Raw genomic sequence first — 21,806 nt, 5'->3', positions numbered from 1 at the left:
CTGGTCACTCAACCCCGGCCTTTGTGCGGTGTCAGCCGGGCCGCGTTGACGTTTCGCTTTTGTTCGAATTCCTCGGTACCTCTTAAAACAGTCAGAGGAAAACTCTTCACTCATCCCCCGTTTGGTGTCTGCGTTTCTCTAGAAGATCTCAGGATGCTCAGATTTCTTCCAGCTGCTTGGGGAATGGAAGGAGAGAGCTTTTCTGTGGGTCTGGAAGCTGGCAGCAGGTTGTAGCTTCATGAGCTTTGTCTTTCCATAACTCCTCAGCCTCCTGGTAGACACATTTGTGCTCATTCCCCTGATTGAACACCTTACTAAAACTATTCTCACTGGAATTTTATTAGAGAAAAGACAGTGCCTCTTGTTGGGTTTATAATTATTGTGTGTTGTAGCCTTTCTGGCTTGTTCTTTAGCTAAAGCACCTTTCAGTATTTCCATTATATATATATTTATGTATATATTTATGTACGTGTGTGTGAAAACAAATCTGACAGAGAACAAATCTGGCATTTTCCAAAAAGGTCACCAAGTGTAATAACCACAACTTTTGGATTTAGCAACTCTTCTCCAGTTACAGCAAGTGGTCCCCAGCTTTTCTATGCATCTTGTGGAGAAAGAAACAAAGCTCTTGAGGCATGTTTCCAAAATGGCCAGGTCTGCTGGCCTGGGGACTGCACACACTGCCTGCAGCAAGGCATCGAGGTGTCTGCTAGGGATTCATATACTCTTTAAATATCCTCTGAGCCATGTGGCCTCCTTGGAAAGTTAACCGGCTTTACGAGGAAATGTTTCACAGCAATACTGTGCCCAGATTCCCCTGTGAGAAAAAATGAGATCAGAACTGGGGAGGCTGCACACAGACCTGTCTTCCATTGAGAAATGACATTTTAGTGTTTTAAACCCACAGAAGGACATTCAGTTTGGATTTTGGCTGGAGGGTCTCCCAGCAGCGCTCTCCCACCGGTGTCTCCGGAAGGCCTGTTCTTCTGTAGTTTTTTTACAACAGGTTTCCAAATGATGCAGTGATTTTACACTTTTCTTATAAAAAAATAGGTACTTCCTTAAAATAAGAAACAACTGTGTGCAGGGAAGCCGGAGCAATCCAGCTCCACCTGTGCATCTCTAAGTGTTGGTGTTTCCATTTTTCAGTGGCTTAAGAAAATACAGGCTGTGGAGGTAAATTCTGCTCGACAGCTGTAATACCACTCTTTGTACTGTTTGAGTATGATCCTGACAAAGGTTCCTGCCTTTATGGGAGATATTAAATGTTTCAACATGATAACTAAACTTTTAAACAGTTACAGTATATTTTTTCTAATACCATAGCATAATTTTGTGTGGAAGCTGGAGTTACAACCCAGTTACACAGACGCACTGAATTTAACAGGTTTATAGTGGCAAAGGTTTGGAAGAGTTAATGGGGCTGTAACAGTCTGATTGCTTTGGGAATGGTGAAATGGAGGTGTCTGTTTCAAAATCGTGTGGTCTCTGTTGAGAAATACAAATGCTGTGGTGCAGGGAGGGTGCGAGGGAGCAGGAGGCCTGGTGGTGTGTAGAGCACTGAGTAGCACCCTTGGTGCTGCAAAAACTGGGTTCAAGCATAAACCTTTTCCTTAAAGTGCAGCTAGGGCAAAATAGATGAGAGAGAATGTGTAGGGCTGGAAAAAGGTAAGGGCCAGCAGTGGAAGGAGAAATAATCCCAGATGAGACAGAGCTGAGGCAGGGAAGATGCTTTTTCAGGCTCTAGGTGAGGGTTTTCCATGTCCAGGTGAGCCTCTCCATTTCCACCAGCCAGAGGAGCAAATCACCTTTGCTTTACTGGAGCCATGGATATTTTGTGTCTTGTCTTGACACTCTTACAGGCTCTGCTGTCCCCTCCAGAGTGGGTCACTGATATTCTTCAACAGGAGCCACTCCTTGCAGGCAACTGAGTGTTTCAGCCACATAGTCAGTGCTCCTAAGTTGTCCACATGGAGAGCTGGAGGTTTGGCTCGAGATGATGAAGGAAACTCAGATTGTCTTGTCTCCTGGCTAATTAGAGTGATGCTGCTGGAGTTGAAAATTCATCTAATCTTTGGATTGCATAGAAGGATAATAGTGGAAGTCTTTCAGAGGTCCAGGAGCCGGAGATTTTTCTCAGTCCATTGGGCATCCAGTGGAACAGCATCTAGCTGACTGGCACATGCAAAATTGCTGTTGTAATAATTGAAAATAGAAATAAGAACTGAATTTGTCATGTATATGTGGCAGCCCTGAGGTCATGAGATAGTAAATAACCCTTTTTATGCATTTGGGGAAAAAGAAAGGCAAGCAGTGTGCATCAGAGTGCTGCTGGTTTGGGAGCTGGAGCGGAGGAGGGGAGGCATGCAGGGGACTCCGCGGCCTGTGAGAGCCATCGTCTTCCTGGAACTGAGAGGCCAGTTGCCTGTTTCTGCAGCTTGAATGAGTCTCCTGAAGCATAGCCCAGCATAGGGGTTTGGATTGGATTTTTTCGAAAATGGAAAAGTACATGAGATGAATGATTCCTTGTCTAAATAAATTTGTCTTTGTGTAAACCTATAATTTGGGATGGGAAAGTTGCCTATGCTGAGTTACATATGTAGGAGCCCAGGCTTTAGGTTTGATATATGAAAGGGAATCATCTAGTTATTCCCACCGAAAGATGCATGCTATTGAATTCTCCAAGTCCTATGCAAATCATTTTAATTTTACAATTTTTATTCTTTTAAAAATAAAATGACCTGCCAAGACCATGCAAGTGGTGTGAGATTGTGTTTCTCATCGTGGTTTCTGCGTGGTGCTCACAGAGACTGAGTTAAGCCTTTGTGTTCTGCATTCATAGGATCCCAGAATGGTTTGTGTTGGAAGGGACCTTAAAGACCATCTTCTTCCAACCGCTTGCCGTGCATGGCAAAGTGTCCTCCCAAGGGTTTTTTGGGAGTGCTCTTCCCATCCCTGGGAGAATGCATTGCTCTCCGGTTCTGTTGTACCTGCATTTCGTGAGAAGCTGATTACGTGGTTCTTAATAGCAGTAGTGACACAAAATAACACTTTTGAAATTTGATTCCTCCAAAAGCCCAGAACAGCTCAAAATGAACTGCAAGTTTTTATACAGTCAGGAAACTTTCATCACAATCTTGACTTTAACCAAAGCTGTACCTGCTTCTGTTATATAAAGATTAGTTTTTTGGAAGGGAAAAGTCTCCTTGGTATTGAGTGTCTCATATCAAAGGAATTAGGTGTTTAAGCTCTTTGTTTTAGCCTCAATCCTTTCTTCATCCTTTATATAATTTCAGAATTTAAAAAACTTCAGTGAGATTTCCTAGACATTTATTAGATGTAAGAAGGAATAATGTTGCAGTAAACAGGAGGTGCAGTTTTCAGTCAAACCTTACTGGTGATCACAAGAATACCTGGGCTGGTTATGTTGGTGTTTATGGAGCTCAGCAAGAATTTGTGATAAAGGAGCACCTATGGGGTATGTCAGCCCAGAAAGGTCTGGTAGTGGTTAAATTCAGCTTTAAATAAAAAGTGAACAGATTGCTACTTGAAAAGGCATTTTTTGTAACTTTTGAAGGCAAGATAAAATACAGTCTCTTGTCAAGATGCTCCTGATTTTAATTATCATCTCATTTTGTGTGCTGATAGTGGTGATGGATCTTTGTGGAAAGTTAGGTACTGCAATATTCATCTGGTGCAAGTGATGGTGCGTTTCTTCCAAATGGAAATATCCTCTAACATGAGAAATTAGTAACTCTGCTAATGGAAATTCTTTGACCTGTGTAGACTGCAGCTTTAAAGAGAATAGCTAATTCCCACTTAGCTTGTGCCTTAGGAAAAGACTGGCAGCTGCCTTGTTTGGTATCTTGGCTGCTGAAAGTGGGAATTTCTATGTGGATAACTTAGCTGTGTTTGAGGCTTGTTCTGGAGTTATCATCTTGCTTTTGAGAGAAGTCCCGAGGATCTCAGCAGTCAAATTCTGTTGGAAGAAAAACTAATATCTCAGCTGAGACGTGTCCATTACAGCTTGGCTTGAGTCATGGGCTTTCAACAAACCTCATGAAACTTTAACAAACAGATGTTTCATTAAACCTGCTGTCAGAGTACATCAGGATATCACTGCAAAAGGTGATATATGTTATAACAAGCTGTAATTTTCTCCTTGTGGAAAACATTTGGCTTTAGATGTTTTATGCTTGAGGGCTTACAGGAGTGCAGTACTGTGTCAGCGTGAGTGAATGAAGCCTGCCTTCCTGGAGACTAACATGTTTTGTTTTCTTGGTGTTTGAGAAATCATTAACGCTAAACAAGTCTTTCTGTAACTGGAATGCTTCACAGGGCTGTTTTTATGGATTCCTTGGGGTCTGCTAAGGTGTGCGCTCAGTCTCCAGGTCTCTTACTGTAGGTCAGGTAACTTACTGTAATGAAAGTTGGAGTTAATGAGCCAGTATTGATTGGGTGCTTTCCTTTTAGCAAATTTGGTCTCATCCCAAGTGCGCAGTGGGAATGGAGACAGCAGCAGTTAATTGTTTTTCTTCCCATAGCCCAGGGTGACCATCCTCAGTTTCTCACTGGATCTTACTAAGGCAGCTGGTCTCTCCCAGTCCCTCTTCTCTGGAGCAGTTGGGTGTCCACAGAGCATCTCATGCCCTCCTCCTGTAATGAGGGCCAGTCAGAAGGGAGAACTGGAGGAACAAAAGCCCCTCAGTTCCTTGCACCAAGGAGTTCAGATGATTTTTCTTCCCTCCAGTTCCCCACCCTTCAGCCAAATGTCCGCCTCACCCCGCTGTGCTAAGGTGCGGGTGCTCTGCGTGGGGAGTGGCTGCTGCACCTCAGAGGCCTCCTTAAAAACAGCTTTTACAAGGCCTGGCCTTTCCTATCTTGGCATGGCTTTGGAGCTAACCAGCCAGTTTGTTATGTGACTCAATTTTAGGCCATCTAAAATAATCCGTGGAACATTGTTTTATAAAAAGGGCGAAAAAATAGAACTAATGGAGTAACTGCTGTAGAATGTGAAAAGCTTTTTTAGTTTTGGATTACACAATGAATTATACTAAAATTTCCTGTTTCAGATTTTGGTTTTGCTCATCAACTTGGTGTCCGATCACGGTGTTTGGGCAGGTGCATATTGCTGGAAACAGGTCACTGCTTGTGATTTAGTCACTCAGATCTTCAACTTGGTGCTACACTTCTTGAATTACAGTGATTATTTAGAAATAATCACAAGAAGATACTAGAGGTTGAAAAGTGTTAGATGACTATTCAAAGTGCTGCAAAGCATATATGATCTCATTTAATGTATTTAATGTAAATCCTCTTTCCTTCCCTCCAAGTTGCTGGGTTGGCAGAAGTGCAAAGGCTATGGCACAATAGGGCTTTTAAAGCAATTTTGCTTTGTTGTCTGGATAGAAGATGGCAAATTTCTGCTTTGTCTTTCTGAGTCGTCCCTCTTCTGCTTCCCCTGTTTGTTTTTGGGCAGTCCCCTTCCCCAGTGATGAGCAGGCAGGCACGTAAGCAGAAAATGTGCTTGCAAACCAGCCCTGGGCGGTCCCTGTGGATCCCGTTGATTTGAGGGGCGGGGTTTTGTTGTCGCTGGAGCCATTGGCTTTACTGCTGCGTTTTTATTACCCGGGGAGGCTTGAGTGCAGTTTAAGGAGCCCGTGAACAGGAGCGGGTTCCGGGGATGGATTCCCCTGCACTAACAGTGTCTGTCTGAGGTGGTCGTGTGGGCTCGGAACATGCTTCTGGAATGAGCTTAACCTGAGCCTGTTTAGGCGCCTGCTTAGGATGAGCTGAGGGGCATTCTGGTTGTGCTGGTTTCTCTTTTCTGAAGATTAATTTAATCTAGATGTGTTTGTCTTAAGAAACAAATACCTTATTCTAGATAAAACTTGCCCTGTTTCATATAATAAAATGTTATTTCCAGGCAAAGGGAGTATTCCATTTTCTATCTATAATGAAAGGCTGATTTTTTGAGATCCTCAGTTTTGCTGTTAAAATCCAAACATAGTAACATGTGCTTTTTACATTACTAAGGAGAGAGTTTGATTTGGTACAAAACTGCATGTTAAAAACGGAGGTATTCACCATTATATTTGGTATTTTTGTTGTTTTGCATCATTGTCTGATGAAATGTGGTGGTTTTCTTTCAGGATTGCATTTTTGGGAGTTGCTGTTTAACCATGTTTGCCAGTCTGGAATTACCTGAAGACCTGTTTCACACCACAAAATACTAAAGTTGTGGAATTTGTTTTGGTAGGTAAAGTAAGCATATGATGCATCTAAGTACTTCTTGTTCTTATACATTCTCCCTTACCTGTGCCATTGGTGGGCTCTTGTCTTCACTGCAGGGCTGAGCTGCTTCCAGAGCTGCCTTCCCACTCTGCCATGCAGGGTTAGGGACATTTGCCATCAGGTTTGTGGCTGTTTCCAGACCTTCCTCCCAAAGAGAACAATTGAGGTGCATTTGTGGTGCTATCCCTCTTTATTACCAAAGTTTGAAATTCCAAATTACTGGAACTACCCCTGGCTAAGTTGTTTCAGAGGAAATTTTACTGCATGTTTAATTATTTTTATTAGTTTATTTGTAGGTATTCTTTCATGTTACACCAGTGATTCTTAGCCTTATTTAATCTCCTTGTGTGAGAAAATGACATTTGCCTAGAATTTGTTTAGAAGTCTTTTTTTTTTGTTTAGAAGTCTATCTTTGCCAGAAACAATGTCATTTTAATCTTTGTGTCATGGAAGGGTCGTGGGTATCTAGGTTTGTTACTTGTTCAGATTTAACAATTTAACAGATCGCTATGCTGGCAACAAATGAAACAGTTGTAGGAGGATAATGTGAACAAATCTCCAATAGAAACAGTGTTATGATCAGTGTTTCTGGGTCTTAATAGGTACTTTAAATGTAGCCTGTGTGACTGTGTGGAAGTACATGTTATGGATTGAAAGCCATTCTCTCAGCAGTATTCTGGCAATGCTGAACCTCCTCTGCCTCCATCATGAAAACCTTTACATATTTTTCCCACTGGCACCTAAAACAGAGGAACCAGAAAACATCAAATGTATTATCCAAGACATGCTGTTTTCCTGATTTTTTTTTTCTAATAAGTTGCTTGAAAACCCTCTTCCAGTGAAGGCAGAAGCAAGGAAGGTTCTGTATCCTTTGGAGATTTTGTTGCTACTGCCATCCAAGACTTTTTCTTCTCACTGTCAGTTCTGGGTTCGCCAAGGGATTTGACTGTAACCTCATTTCTTCCTCTTCCTTGTTGCAGCTTTAAATAATGGTCATTGTGGGGATGAGGACTCTGTTCAGTGCTAACTTGAATAAGTGCTAACTTGTGCCATCTGCTAGTCCATCCTTCCTTCTGCTCTCACCCTTCCCAATATCTTGTGTAATTTGGAAGAGTACAGTTAGAAGCGTAGAGCAGGATTTTAGTACTTTTTATTTAATTGGGCTCCCTGAATATTTTTTTTGAGAGAGTGCATGTTCTGATATGATATCAGTTGTGAAAGTGTTTATTTTGAATACATATAAACAGCTTGTAAATCAGTAGACTGTGGGACAGGTGATCTTAGAAAGCATTAGTTTGGTTTGTGTGCTTTGTGTCATGTAATATGTAGGAGAAATCATATGTAGGCAAGAGATTTCAAGTTCTGTTTAAGAGACAAATTGACATAAGTTTGGATCATTTGAGTGAATCTTGGGATGAGAATACCAATATATCAGTTGTTTTTTTTTCCTTTGTGTTTTTTTCACCCTAGAGACCAGCACTTCCATCTGGTGGTGCTGGCACTCCAGAGCCTCCTGGCTTTCCAGTGCTCAGCTGCTCCCCAGTTAGTGACAACTGGCTGTTTCAGATTTTGCTCTAATCCCATCTCTCCCGGGGACTGGATGGGATTTTCCAAGCCTTGCCCAGCCGTGTGGTGCTGGGATTGTTGCGCAGGTGGCCTGTTGATGTCAGGCTGGTGGTGGGGGACAAACTGCTTTCGGGGCTTCCCATGGTGTGCGTGGGACCCAGCTGTCCATCAGCCCAGGAGTTGACTGTGACATCTCTCTATCCTGCAGGAATTCTTCCTCTAGAGAGTCTCCATTTTGCAGGTTTTAGTGGGTCAATTATTTTATCCATATGCTGAGTGTACCTGGGAGCTCCAGGCTCCAGCAGCCCAAGCTGGGCTCTGCACTCTCAGGTTGGGCACTCTGGTCTTCATGGGCCACCCCCTACCCCCAAACGATACTGCAGGTGCACTTTGGCCATTTGTCTGTTATTTAGCTACTTATCCCCACCTCTCTTACTTCAGTTTAATAGGTAGGCTGTACTGAATAAGACCAACTTCATAATAAATGTCATAACACTTGTTATGCTGCAGTAGCTGGTCCTGGGCCAGGTTCCTGAGTAGATGGTTGCCGTGTGGTAGCACTGGACTTGCTCTGAGTTTCTAGAAACAACTGTATAATGAGAAATGCTGATTTGGAAACTCTGAAGGGGCAAGTGCAAGGACAGGAAGGAGGCCATGTGTGGTCTTCGAAGGGAGGATGATGGTCAGAGACTTTTTTGTGCTGCCATGTAAGCATGAATGCTTGAGTTCCTGAAGCGTGCTGTGGTTATGCAGATCAGTTCAGGTGTGATTCTTACTCATCAGAGACTCTCCATAACCCCCTGGGAGTTCTAGCTTACAGCAACTGTTGAATGTCCAGAGTTTTATCTGGGTGTGCTTATGCTGAAAGCATTTTGTACTTATGTGGAAAAGTGTTGAGGGAAGGTACACACTAATTATGATCACGTACTGGCTCAGGCTTTATGGATGTCAACCCTACAACCAGGAGATTACAGAATTTGTTAGGACAAGGGGTGCAGCTGGAATTTATTTGCCCCGAGATGGATGGTGTACCATGTGCTACCTGAAGATGTTGAAAATCATTGCTTTCTCCTGTCATACTTGAGATAAATGATACCTCATAGGAATGGACTAAATTGCATGTGTTTGAGAGGAAGAGAGGACAGATGGATGTAGCAGAGATCCTGAGGAGCATAATGTGAAGAAAAAATGCAAAAGGAGCTATAGCTACATGATCCAGAAGGTAAAATTTAAAGCTCAGTCTTGGTTTGTTTCCTTAACTCACAATATCCTGGCAGTCCTGTGATTCTCTGAGTCAATGAAACAAAGCCTGTGGTCCTTTGGGATTTAGCAAACTCTATTCTAATAGTGTTTATGAAGGGCCATAATTTCAACAAGTTGTGTCAGATTTTGGTACGTTGAGGTGAGGTTGATGAAATCTGGTCTAAGCTGCAGCATTTTCATGGATTCTGCAAAACCATGATTTAAGCAGTCTGGGAGTCTTCTGCTCTTTCACAGAGAAGATGGAGGCTTCAGACACTTCCATTCAAAAAAAGATTGGAATTGTTTATGCTCTTGTAGATAAACTCGTATTTCTTTGGTGTTAGGGATTGTCAGACGTACTCATGTTTCTTGCTGCAGGTGCAACACCCCATCACCTCCAAGTAACTGTGCTTTTTCAACACATAAGAGCCTGTATATTGAGCTGAGATTTCTCTTCCTGAAAAACTTACTCAAGATTTTCAGATAAGTAATGTTCTATGCACTTTTCTTAAAAACACAGTGCTTGTATTTCACAGGATGCATTCCTTGCACAGAATGGTTATGCTTGATCATTAAAAGTCTACTTGTGTAGGATTCCCAGCTCCTCTCTCCCTGGAGTCAGTGGATGTGGAATGAAAGATGTAGAAGTGCTCTCCTGCTTGGTGCAAAGCCTGCTTGGATAAGGAAGTTTCCTGTTCAAGAAATTATGTGTGAAAATCAATTGAAACAGCTTTTCACAGATTCCTATTAATTGTGATTCTCATTTTCTGGGCCCCTGACACAAAACTGAGGGTTTGACTTAATGGAGGTGGCAGACACTCAGAGCTGTAATTTAGATACAGAGCTGACAGCAAGGAGTCTCGGAGAAAAAAAAAAAATTTGCCTGATAATGAATTTTTTTAAATTTATGTTTCTGTTGCCCATCTTTAAAATTTCCATGAGAATAATAGTGTGTGAAAGCAGTATGAAAATAGATCAGTGACTGTGAAACATTTTAACTTAATTTCTGTTACAGGATTGCAAAAGAGCTTGTGAGACAAAATTAGCTGTATTTTTAATCTGAGGTTTGAGTCCTGTAAGGATGAGGGCTGGTGCTGCAGGATGAGAGGGTAACTCTGTGTAAAATAAGGGATTATTCCTTAGTCCTGTTGACCCACCTGGTGTGAGGGGGGGGTTGCAAGGGAGAAAAAACACATATTTTGTAAAATCACAGTGAGTGTGTGCATAGAAACCTGACCAAAAGATGAGGGGATTTTGTGACTTCCAAGTCCTTGATTTTTCCTTTGTAATATTTTCCCTGCAGCCATATTATATGTGTGTGCCAAAAGAATAGCACTGAATCTGAGCTTGTCTAACATTGTTAGATTTCTTTATTAGAAAAGGCTGTCAGTAGTATCTACATCTCACCTTTAATCTCCAAGTTGTGGTTTTAATTTGTGTTGGGAACTTGAACCTCTGCCAAAACCCCCGTCTGTATCCTATTCAAGGGTATGTTGTTCCAGACTAAACCTGGTGGGTTGTGTTGAATACCCACAGCTTTGGAATTATGAGGTCTTGACAGTCCTGGCTGGTAAATGGGTTCGGTTTTGACAGTGGTGGTCAGGAACAGGTCCGTTTTTTGGGTTTGGCATCAGCTTTGGCTGTTGGTGTAGATGGTTTGAATCTCTTAGCAGTACCTGCAGAGTGTTGAGTGTTAGAGCAGATGTCTCACCTGGAAAAGGAAGTGCCATAGCCCTTAGAATGACCTGTGATGGAATGAGAGAATGTGCATCTTAACTAAACATTAGTGGTGTCCACTGTAGGTTTAGGGATAACTTACCATAATTGTACTTCTGTACACGTAACAGCTTAAGTTACTGTCATAATGTCAAAAGTTATTGCAGAGTCTAGACATTTTATAAAGTAAAAACCATCAGGTGTGGGACTTGACTTACTGAATTCATTCTTATCCAAGCCTGATATGGTGGCATGGGGAGAGTTGTGTGCTGCCACGGGAGGAGCAGATTTCAGGCTGTAATGTGCAACAGCAGCTGAAAATACCTAAATCTTTGCAAACTTTTAGAAAGTAGGCATAGTATGCCTGAGATTTCTCTGAATGTGAGTGAAGTATTTGTCAAATGCTACATTTCTCCTGGTAAAATGTGCTGTGACTGTCCTACAAACTTCACAGTTATTGCACCTTCAATCTCTAAAACTAAATTCGGTGGTTCTTCCTATCTTTTTGTAATTAAACTATTGCTGTGAGTCTTACCATTCCCTGGAAGTTGGGCACTGCAGCATTGTTACTGGGTGCTTGCTTGTCCCCTCTATGAAATGGGGAGGAATGTAATTCATTTTCCTCTGATTTTTTTTCCTTTACCGTCCTTTCTACCTGACTGTCATTTAGATCAACTGGAGTACTTCTTGAGTCACGTGCAGCAGGATTCTCTCAGGAAACACTTCTCTTTGTTCTTGTGGAGGAACAATTTGGATGCTGCCATGGCCACCATTTTCAACCTCGCTCAGTTTGTCGCAGCGAGCCCAGCATGGGGTCACCCGGTAGGTTTTTCTGTCAGTGACTGTGTGTGCCATTGAAAGCAGTTGTTAATGTCTTTACATGATTATTATTATACTTATTATAATTCTTTTTTTCCCTTCCAAGCATCATGTTGACAACTGACAGGCTCCCATTGTTGGAACAATGGTTTTGGATGATCTGCCTAACTTAAAAGATACATATGCCTCCTTGTACTCCTCAGCTATGGAAGACTTAGAGGTGGATTTTGATTCAGGACTGGAGGAAGATGAACTGAAACAGGAGGCTGCTCCTGGGGATTCTACGATCTTTGTAGCTTTTAAAGGAAATATAGGTGACAGAGACTTTGAGCAGAAGCTGGATACCATATTGGAGAATGTGCCCGGCCTTTTACACATGGGTAATGTACCTTCTTGTGATTTTTCAGCTGTCCCCAGAATACTTATTTATGTAGTCATGGTGCTTGCACAAATAAATAGATTATATTGGGTTTGAGTTACTTAGTTTGTAATGAGATTTGTTGGGATTATTCTTGGTGAATTTGGGAGTTTTCTTCTCAGAAACGCAGACTACGAGTGTCTGCAGTTGTTTTGTTGTTCAGAACTGATCTGGTTAGCAAGTTCATTCATTCCTCTTCAGTTCCTGTATTTTACTTGGGTTTTTTCTCTTTCATTTCTCTCCATTACACATGGCTGTGTTATATGAAAGGGAAACCAGACTTATCCACACAGGAGATGTGTTTTGCTGCCCAAACTACCCAATTTAAACCACTACAGTTCATCTGAGAATGAGTTCACTCTCAGGTACTGTTGGTTGAGGATATAAGTGCCCTTTTGCTGCTACCCTGACCTACCCTGCCTTATTGATTTTTTTCCTGATGGGGGACATGCAATGCTCTCACATACCCCTGTGTACCCCCCCCCCCCCCAGCTCTGGAATCAGCTACGTAGCAAGTTAGGGATGACAGGCTTTTTGGGACATCTTTTTGGGACATCTAGATCTGGCAAAAGACATTTGTCCACTGTCTGAGCATCTTTGCAAAGGGCCGTAAGCTGATTACTAATAGCTGCTCATTTAGGTAGTCTTGTGTTGTTTTCAACAATATCAAATACCTTTTCAGAAAAATAACCCATTACTTCTGAATAACCAAACTCAATTTCTTTGTCACTTTGTTCTTTCCATTTTGTCCATATAGTCAGCCATCATCAGTTGTTGGGTCCTTGCTGTTGTTGCTCAGGAAGATAGAAAAGCTGGGATAAGACAAAAATACTATGAAGAAATACCACTGGTTTGAGCTGTATCTTTCAAAAAGTTGAAGTAGATATAAGCTAACAGATAGCTACTGGTGTGAAGGGATGTGTGTTAATACTGTAGATGACTTGTGTAGTTTTTGAATGGAAATTACTTTAATTGGTAGCTGCACGGAGTCCTGTTGTTATATGGACCATCTTGCGTGCTGAGTTTGTTATGAATATTAGTGCCAGGATTAATGAACATGAGTCAGACCTCAGCTGAGAAAGCAAATTTTTAAAATCAATGTCAAATTAATTTGAAAATTACCCATGTGACAAGTTATTTAAACTGATTCAGGGCAAAATAGGATATTCTGAATGTGGAGTTAGTAAATAACATGGGGATAGTCTAGGCAGATGCAGTGTTTTAAAAATGAGAAACTAGGGTGCAAATACAAAGAAATACCAAAACTGATAATGCAATTTTTGTGTGTAAAATATTGGAACATTAGTAACAGTAAATATAGGATTGTTCAAACCTCCACAAAAGGGGATTTTAAAACTCCTCCTGTCATGTTTCCAGCGAAAACCAGGTTTATAGGTAGAACAAGGATGAATTTAATAATTCCATTACTGTAGCAGCAGAAGGGCTTGGTGAATTAGTGAAGATCAAGAGAGTTCTAAATAGGAATGAGGTATTGGCATTCTTAACCAACATGTTCTTTAGAATCTAAAGGTTAGCAAACTTTTGGTAAATCTGATGTTACAGTGGAAGAACTGGCTGCTGAAAATCTGGCCAATGCTTTTGGTTTTCAGAAAGCTTGAAACTGGAAGTTTATAATCCTTTATTAGGAGTATATTTTAATTTTCCTTAAATGCATTTTGTAGCAATCATTTAGGTAGGTATCACTTTGGATAATACATCCAACATGACTGCCCAACCTTTTTGCTGTTACTTTGAGAACTACTGATCTATGTAGAAACACTCAGATGTAGAACAGGTTTTCAGAAAACCTGCAACTACATATTTTGCATGACTTTAATATGCTTTTTGTAGTGGATTTAACATACTCAGAAAACTAAATAATATAGTAGAAAGTAATGAAATATTGCTAGGACTCTGTTGGCACTGGTCTTGTAAAAAAAAAAAAGATGGTTGCACAAGCATTTGTAGAGCAAATATTTCAAGGATTTCATTCCTGTGGTCAGTTTTTTCCCACATCCATTTGGTTCACGAATAGATTTCCTGTATCACTGGGCTGGAGCCCCTCTGCTCTGGAGCCAGGCTGGGAGAGCTGGGGTGTTCACCTGGGGAAAAGAAGGCTCCAGGAGACCTTAGAGCCCCTTCCAGTGCCTAAAGGGACTCCAGGAGAGCTGGAGAGGGACTTGGGACAAGGGATAGAGAGACAGGACAAGGGGGAATGGCTTCCCACTGCCAGAGGGCAGGGTGAGATGGGATATTGGTAAGGAATTCTTTCCTGTGAGGGTGGGGAGGCCCTGGCACAGGGTGCCCAGAGAAGCTGTGGCTGCCCCATCCCTGGAAGTGTCCAAGGCCAGGTTGGACGGGGCTTGGAGCAACCTGGGCTAGTGGAAGGTGTCCTTACCCATGGCAGGTGATGGGACAAGATGAGCTTTAAGGTCCCTTCCAACCCAAACCTAATACGTGTAATTATATAAATTTGTTTTGGTGGATATTTTCTTATCTTTTCCAAACTAGTTTATCCACAGAATATTTCAATTTTTGAGTAATACTACCAAGTGATTATGTTGGCTATTGCATTGGGTATTATTTGGTTAGTTTTTTTATTGCTAATATTTGGAAAATCCCTGAAGTGGTTTGTCAGCATTGATCTGTGCAGGAGAAATCTCCTCTACCTGAGACTAACCACTAACAATTTTCAAAGCCAGTGTTTCAATTTTTTCATCTCTTTTAGCCAAGTTATTTCATCATGCATATTTGAAAACTGCCTTTTCGCTGACTCTGACTGTTTTTCTGTTAAGAATCCAACAAGTTAAAAGTGCAAAAAATCGAGCCTTGGAACAGCGTCCGTGTCACCTTCAATATTCCCCGGGAAGCTGCCGAGCGGCTGCGAATCCTGGCTCAGAATAACAACCAACAGCTTCGAGACTTGGGCATTCTCTCAGTTCAGATTGAAGGTATTTCACATGAATTTGCTTCCAAAGATAGAACTTAAGTAGACTCAACAAGCAATTTTGTGTACTTGGTTAATGTTGCAAAACTTCCAAGTTCCTACTTTAGTGTCAGTGAAAAGATAGCTCAAGACTTCTTTTTTTTCAAGAAAAAAATATAATACAAATGGAAGCTGAAAATCCTCTGGGCATCAGGAAACCGCCTGAAAAATGGTTTTTTGAGTGTTGGCTAGCAAAATGTACACTGATTTTCTTTCCCTGTTGTTTCATATGAGGTTTTCTTTAAAATGAGTTTTCAGTGGATTTCACAGTTAAAATATCCATTCTGGACAATTGTCCAAGAGCACCCTCGGAATGAAACCAAGGACAGGTGGTGCTTGTCATGGCATTTGTTCTTCTTAAAACTGAAATCCAGAAGGGTAGTGTGATGTGTGTCCTAACATATAGGTGAAGTCTGTTCTTCCTTCCTTGACATTTTTTAAATGTCCTTCTGCAAATGTCTGTTATTCTGCTTTTCTGTCTCTCATTCTGCTCACCCAACCTGCACGTTACTTTTAGGGGAAGGTGCCATCAACTTGGCTCTGGCTCAGAGCAGAAGCCAGGATGTCCGGATCAACGGGCCACTGGGAGCAAGCAACGCTGTGCGGATGGAAACGGGCTTTCCCATGCAAGGGGGGCAAGGTAAACCCCTCAGGGTTTATCTGTGGAGCTTTATACACTTAGGAATTTGTTACTGAGCTAATCATGACATTTCACTGGCTGTAGCAACTATTGTTTGCAGAATTCTACTTGCCATTTTAATTAATGTGTGTTCGTGTTTTGTGCTGTTGAACCATGACCTGCATTATGTAAACTAAATTGTTGGCTGCATTTTGTCCCACAAACAGTGGAGTGATTTTGGTGGGGCCAACTGGTTTGTTTTGGGGTTGGTTTTTGGTTTTTTTATGGTTTGGTGGTTTGGAGTTTTCTCCATTTGGCTGGTTGGTCATTGTGTTTGCTACATAAGGCCTGTTAAAGCAGACGAGTCTAGTGTAGAGAATTCACTTGGAAATGGGCACACAGTCTCACTGTTCTGTTTGACTCCCTTCATGGAAATGAGCATAAGCATTTATTCAATGTACAATAATAAATCCATTAGAATTATGGGAAGGACAGGACACTGTCATTGCTACTCTTTATTTTCTGATAAACTTTCAAGATCTAGTCATAGAGAAGGAATTTTTGTGAAGAGATGTAGTTTCATTAAACTCTACATTTTATAGCATTGTATACGCATAAGGAATTTTTAACTACAAAATTCAGATTTTACAAAGAGTTTTTACAAAGAAAGCTACTGTATAATTTATTTTAATAGCTGAATCATAAAGCTAATTAATTAATATTTTAGTTAATAAGATTTAAAGCAATTTAAAAAAAAACAGGAGCATTTTTGGTCAGTTTATGTAAAATGCATTTGTGGCTGTTGATGAGAAGACATGGAAAGAACATTGCAACCCTGTAGAAACCTGATTAAATGGTAGTGAAGTTATTGTGCTTAACAAAGAATGTAAAACATTTAAAGAAGGGCTCTACTCTCTGCTGTGTGAATCATGACCTTTGTTTACTGTCTGCAGGCCAAACAGTGTAAATATAACAGCAATAACAGGGCAACAGTATCAATCATTTTATAAAATAGCAGTCTGTGGAAGTGAAACATTGAATTTTTTTCTCTCTTGCAACATCTCAGTTACTTTCTAGTTTCAGATTTTGCAAAAATCTGAGTTACATCTATAACTTTGATACAGTCTTGTGACTTGATGACTTCAGTGGCAAGTCAAGCTCACATTATTTCAGTAGTGTTTCCTTTTATATTCTTTTTAAAGATTTGGTGTTTAAGCTTCAGCATGACCTGAACTTGTTTGTTTGGTATCAGGGAATCTGAGCTTTTAGACAGAGGTGTGTCCTCAGGTTATTTCAGACAAACAGTTCTCAAAGTCTGAATGTTTTATTGACAAATATATATTTTTTTTTTGTTAAAAGAAAAAATCTAAAATTCTCCTCTGTGTGAAAACTGCAAGACTTGATAATTTCTATGTTTATTTTTTAAGGTTTAATAAGAATGAGCAATGCTACAGCTGTCATGATGTCCCAGACTGGAAATGTGCCCTCCTCTATGGTGGCAAGTGGTGCTAGTGCTGAGCTGCAGCCACGAACACCTCGGCCTTCCTCACAGCCAGGTGGTAAAACTTAGTCGCAGTACTGACCTGAAAATGTTCTTGTGTTTTTATTCTTCAACACACAGACTTGAGCATGTACTCATGTGAGCACTCCAGAATTGTCCTGGAGCATTTTCCCTGCCCTTCTGGGAACTACTTTCTGAGGAACCCTCTTTGCCCCTATTAATTTGTTAAAACTTTTCAAATAATTTGGATGCCTAATAAGTCACCAGCTTGCTTGGTATTTTATGTTGAGCAGTGACATGGTATTTTTCCAGTTGAACCGTTGTGACTGAGCTTTATCTTTAGCTAAAGGTAAGAGAAGGATTGGTTCAATGAGGCAGGAACGTTTCTGGTAAGAAGCAAATGCCCGAGACTGAGCACAAATGCTTTTCAGGAGGGGTAGGTAGACTAGAAGTTTTAGGACTGGGGATCTGGAGGGTGTGAATATTTAGGGTTTGTTCTTTGCAATTCTGATAGTGCAGCTTATTTGCATTTTGGAACTACAGAAAAAAGGGGCAGGTTATTACTTGTCCCTCCATAAAATGGTGGCAGTACTTGCCAAGTTCTGTAGAGTTGTTATTTATTCTTACAGATAGCATAAATGTTTTAAGTATTCTGGGTATATTAGTGTATGATATTACCTTAATTTTTTAACTGTTAGGAATAGCCCTAACAAGTGAATTACACATACAAACTGGAGGATGAGAGGCTGGAGAGCTGCCCTGGGGAAGGGGATCGGGTAGTTTGGGCTGAGGGCAACTGGAACAGGAGCCAGCAGTACCCTGGCAGCCCCAAGGGCCAGCCCTGTCCAGAGGGGCATCAGGCCCAGCATCACTGGCTGGATGAGGGGGGTCTGTCCCGCTCTGCTCTGCTCTGGGGCAGCTTCACCTCAGGTCCTGGGGGCAGTTTGGGCACCTCAGCTCATGAAGGACATCAGAGTGTGTCCAGAGGAGGAGGACCAGGATAGGGAAAGGGTTTGAGGGCAGGACTTAGGAGGAGCAGCTGAGGCCACTTGGCCCATTGAGTTCAGAGAAGAGAAGCCGAGGGCTGACCCCATCGCAGTCTGCACCTTCCTCACAGGGGGCAGCGCAGGCAGGGGCTGAGCTCCTCTCTCTGGGGCCAGTGATGGGACACAAGGAGGTGGAATGCAGGTGCATCACGAGAAGTTCAGATGGGATATTTGGAAAAGGTTCCTCACCCAGAGAGTGGTTGGTCCCTGGAACAGGCTCACCAGGGAAGTGGTCACAGCAGCAAGGCTGCCAGAGCTCAAGGAGTGTCTGGACAATGCTCTTAGTCCTGTGGTTAATTCTAGGTGGTCAGTGGGGAGTTGGACTCAGTGGTCCTTATGAGTCCTTTCCAGCTTGAGATATTCTGTGATTCTACAGTTCTAAGTGTGTAGAAGGCTCACATTAAACTGTAGCAACAAGCACTGTGGAACTGTCATGCTGTATTTTAGACGTTATAAGTTGATAAGACTTGGCTTCCCAGGACTCCCAGACATTTTAAAAACTTCTAAAGCATTGTCTGTTGGAGAAATTGGAAACTGGAGTGCGAGTTTTTATGCAGAGTAAGCAAATGCAAGCAAGCAATTTAGCCTTTCTTGTTTTGGGATGAGTTTTGTCTACAGTAGGTTATTTTTTTTTTGCTTTTCTTTGCTATTTTAATAGATGCAATGGACCCACTCTTATCTGGGCTAAATATCCAGCAGCAAAATCATCCATCGGGATCTTTAGCTCCCCAGCTCCATTCAATGCAGTCAGTTCCTGTAAACAGGCAGATGAACTCAGCCAACTTTCAGCAGCTACAGCAGCAGCAGTTGCAGAATCGTCCTCCCCAGCCACATCAGCAGCCACAGCAGGGTATTCGACCTTCATTCACTTCACCAGCACAGGTTCCAGTTCCCCCTGGCTGGAACCAGCTTCCTTCTGGAGCACTTCAGCCTCCTCCAACCCAGGGAGCATTGGGTGCATTGACAGTAAACCAGGGTTGGAAAAAGGCCCCATTGCCTGGACAAATGCAGCAGCAACTTCAAGCAAGACCATCTCTAGCAACAGTACAAACTCCTACTCATCCTCCACCTCCATATCCTTTTGGAAGCCAGCAAGCTTCCCAGGCTCACTCAAACTTTCCCCAGATGAGCAATCCTGGCCAGTTTACTGCTCCTCAAATGAAAAGCCTTCAGGGAGGGCCCTCACGAGTTCCTACGCCACTACAACAATCCCACCTGACCAACAAGTCTCCTGCTTCCTCTCCCTCCTCCTTCCAGCAGGGATCTCCTGCCTCATCTCCAACCGTTAACCAGACGCAGCAGCAGCTGGGACCAAGGCCTCCCCAGAGTAGCACGCTTCCCCAGGGATTCCAGCAGCCTGTCACTTCTCCTAGTCGTAATGCTATGGTGCAACAGGGGAATGTCCCCCCCAACTTCATGGTGATGCAGCAGCAAAACCAAGGTCCACAAGGTTTACACCCTGGTTTAGGAGGTAAGAAGTACTGAGACTTGTATTTTAAAAAGAAAAGAAAAGAAAAATAAAATGTCTAGAACAAAGGTTGCTGTTAGTTCTGAAAAGATCCTGTACAAGACAGAATATAGGCACAGATGGAGTATGAAGTGGGCATGGATGAATTAGCATCAGTATCACTTGGGTTCTCTTCCCTGTCTGTGTCCTGCAGTGTCACAGTGGCTGACCTAAGGATAGGCTCTGGGCCCCTGCAGAGTGGAGTTGCTGTGTACAGTTGTTACTGGTCATTACTGACAGTCATCCTCTTGACAGTTCTTCTGTTGCCTTTAAGCAAGCTTAGGATGTTTCAGAGATGGTGGAGGGCTTTTGTTTTGTTTTGGAGTTGTTCTTTTTTGGGGCAAGGGGAAGGATTTTTTTGAGAGAGAGTGTAATGGAATTAAATAAACATTTTCTTTCTCTCTTCAGCTTCCTCTGTCACCATTTACATTTTCTACTACAGAAATGAGGTGTTGTTTTACATCTTTCTTTCTAAGCTATGGATGTCTCTTCTTGACCCTGTCTTTATTTGTCAACAGTTTCTTCCCATTTAAAGAGGAAAGAGCTATTATTGCCATACTGTTATACTCTCTGCTCTGAAATTAAGAGGTTAAAGGATGTTTTAACTTCTCCTTTGGCTGCGTTGTCTTTAGTTTTCTCTTCAAACCAATGCACTCGCATCTTTTCCTTACTAATTCTAAAGTTCTTCTCTAACAGTGAAGGAATTTCTTTGGTCAGTCCCAAGATCTCTTTTGTGTTTTTTTTCCCCTTCAAGCTCTTGTAGTTCTGTGCAGACTTGTCGTGCTTCTCTCTGCTCACTCATTTGTTCACCTTTCTCTTGGATGCCTGCTCCCCGGCCCCATACACAAGCTCTTGCTTGAAAAAATTTCTTTGTGTACTTATTCTTTGTCCACCTACACATACATAAATATATTCTAGTGTCTTGCATTCTCATGCTGTACGTCTGAAATCTGCCCCAAACCTGTAAGGGATACCTGTTTCTTGTAAGGAACACCTGTTTCATGGTGTGCTGATCAGGACAAGCTTCTTGTTTGCACTCTTTGTACCATGGGTCTCTTTTGAGTTCAGGTGAATTGTCTCAGTTTCAAGGTTCTCCTTTTAGGATCTGCCAGTGCCCTGTACTTTGTGTTTCTTATCTTGTCTCCATCTGGAAGAAGTTATTAATTGTTTATTATTGTCATATTTCCCTACAATTTTGCCTCACCAGCCGTATGTCCCCATCAGGAATCACAACCATGACCTCTAGGCAATATAATCTTTGCATTCTCCTTCCTTCCTGAGCAAACCTACTACAAACACAACCCTACTTTTTTTGAGTTAAAAATGACACTGCAAATAACTATTAAAATACGTTATGTGACCTCACTGTAGGTCTTATTGCATAAATTAGCAATCTTGCTGTGAGCTGTACCCTCAGCTGATATAAAAAGACAGGATTCTTTGGTTTCAACAAAACTGTGTTGGTGTAGATGAATGCACTCAAACACTTTGCATTTCACACAGTTAATTTAGCAAATCAGAATTTATATCAGATTTTTGAATAGACCAGGCTAACACTTTCTGGTTTTTCTCAGTTCAAGCGTTCCTATGTGGAAAACTTCCCTAAAAGTTGAGCAGAACTAAAACTAGAGTCCAGTGATGTGGTGTTTCAAGAAGTCTATGTTCCATATTTGTATCTTGTTGTTTGACCTGTAGACTTGATTACCTTGAAATATTAATTACAAACCTAAGACCAGATTAATTTACACAAACAGCACAATTAAGTGTGCAAGAAAGCTGTGACTGTGGAAGGAACCAAAGTCACATTCTGGCCCTAGGTCATAAGAATAAGGAGAGGGGCAGGGCTGGTTCTAAAAGTCTCAGGCGTTGTCTGTTTGACAGCGAGGTAAAAAGAAGTGGTTCTGTGGAATCCATCCATGCTGCTGCTGATGTTGGCAGGTTTCCTCTCTGTCCGAGAGCAGCAGTGATGTTTTGCTGTGCCAGAGTGTGAGCGCTGTGCCAGAGACGGGCCTGACAGAATTCCTTGCTCTTGCAGCAGGAATATCAGGGTTACTTGAATGAACAGCGGATCTGGACATGCTGAACCTGGAGG

At 41.9% G+C, this 21,806-nt stretch overlaps 1 protein-coding gene across 4 annotated transcripts in view; it reads left to right on the top strand.

The window, feature by feature from the left end:
* Positions 1-42: 42 nt before the first annotated feature.
* Positions 43-21,806, top strand: part of NCOA6 (nuclear receptor coactivator 6) — a 43,915-nt gene continuing 22,151 nt past the window's right edge. For 2 of the 4 annotated variants that reach the window (XM_018086514.2, XM_018086516.2), the window contains exons 1-8: positions 43-227; positions 6,153-6,255; positions 11,489-11,640; positions 11,744-12,017; positions 14,851-15,006; positions 15,559-15,681; positions 17,088-17,216; positions 18,866-19,678. In XM_018086514.2, the coding sequence (XP_017942003.2) occupies positions 11,783-12,017; positions 14,851-15,006; positions 15,559-15,681; positions 17,088-17,216; positions 18,866-19,678 (1,456 nt within the window). In that variant the 5' untranslated portion in view covers positions 43-227; positions 6,153-6,255; positions 11,489-11,640; positions 11,744-11,782. The remainder of the gene's footprint in view (positions 228-6,152; positions 6,256-11,488; positions 11,641-11,743; positions 12,018-14,850; positions 15,007-15,558; positions 15,682-17,087; positions 17,217-18,865; positions 19,679-21,806) is intronic. The other 2 variants (XM_018086515.2, XM_018086517.2) reach the window with 2 other exon arrangements.

Source organism: Manacus vitellinus, unplaced genomic scaffold, assembly GCF_001715985.3.
Source record: "Manacus vitellinus isolate BGI_N305 unplaced genomic scaffold, ASM171598v3 scaffold_97_pilon, whole genome shotgun sequence".
NCBI classification, from domain to species: Eukaryota; Metazoa; Chordata; class Aves; order Passeriformes; family Pipridae; genus Manacus; species Manacus vitellinus.
This window is presented reverse-complemented; position numbering and strand designations above follow the sequence as displayed.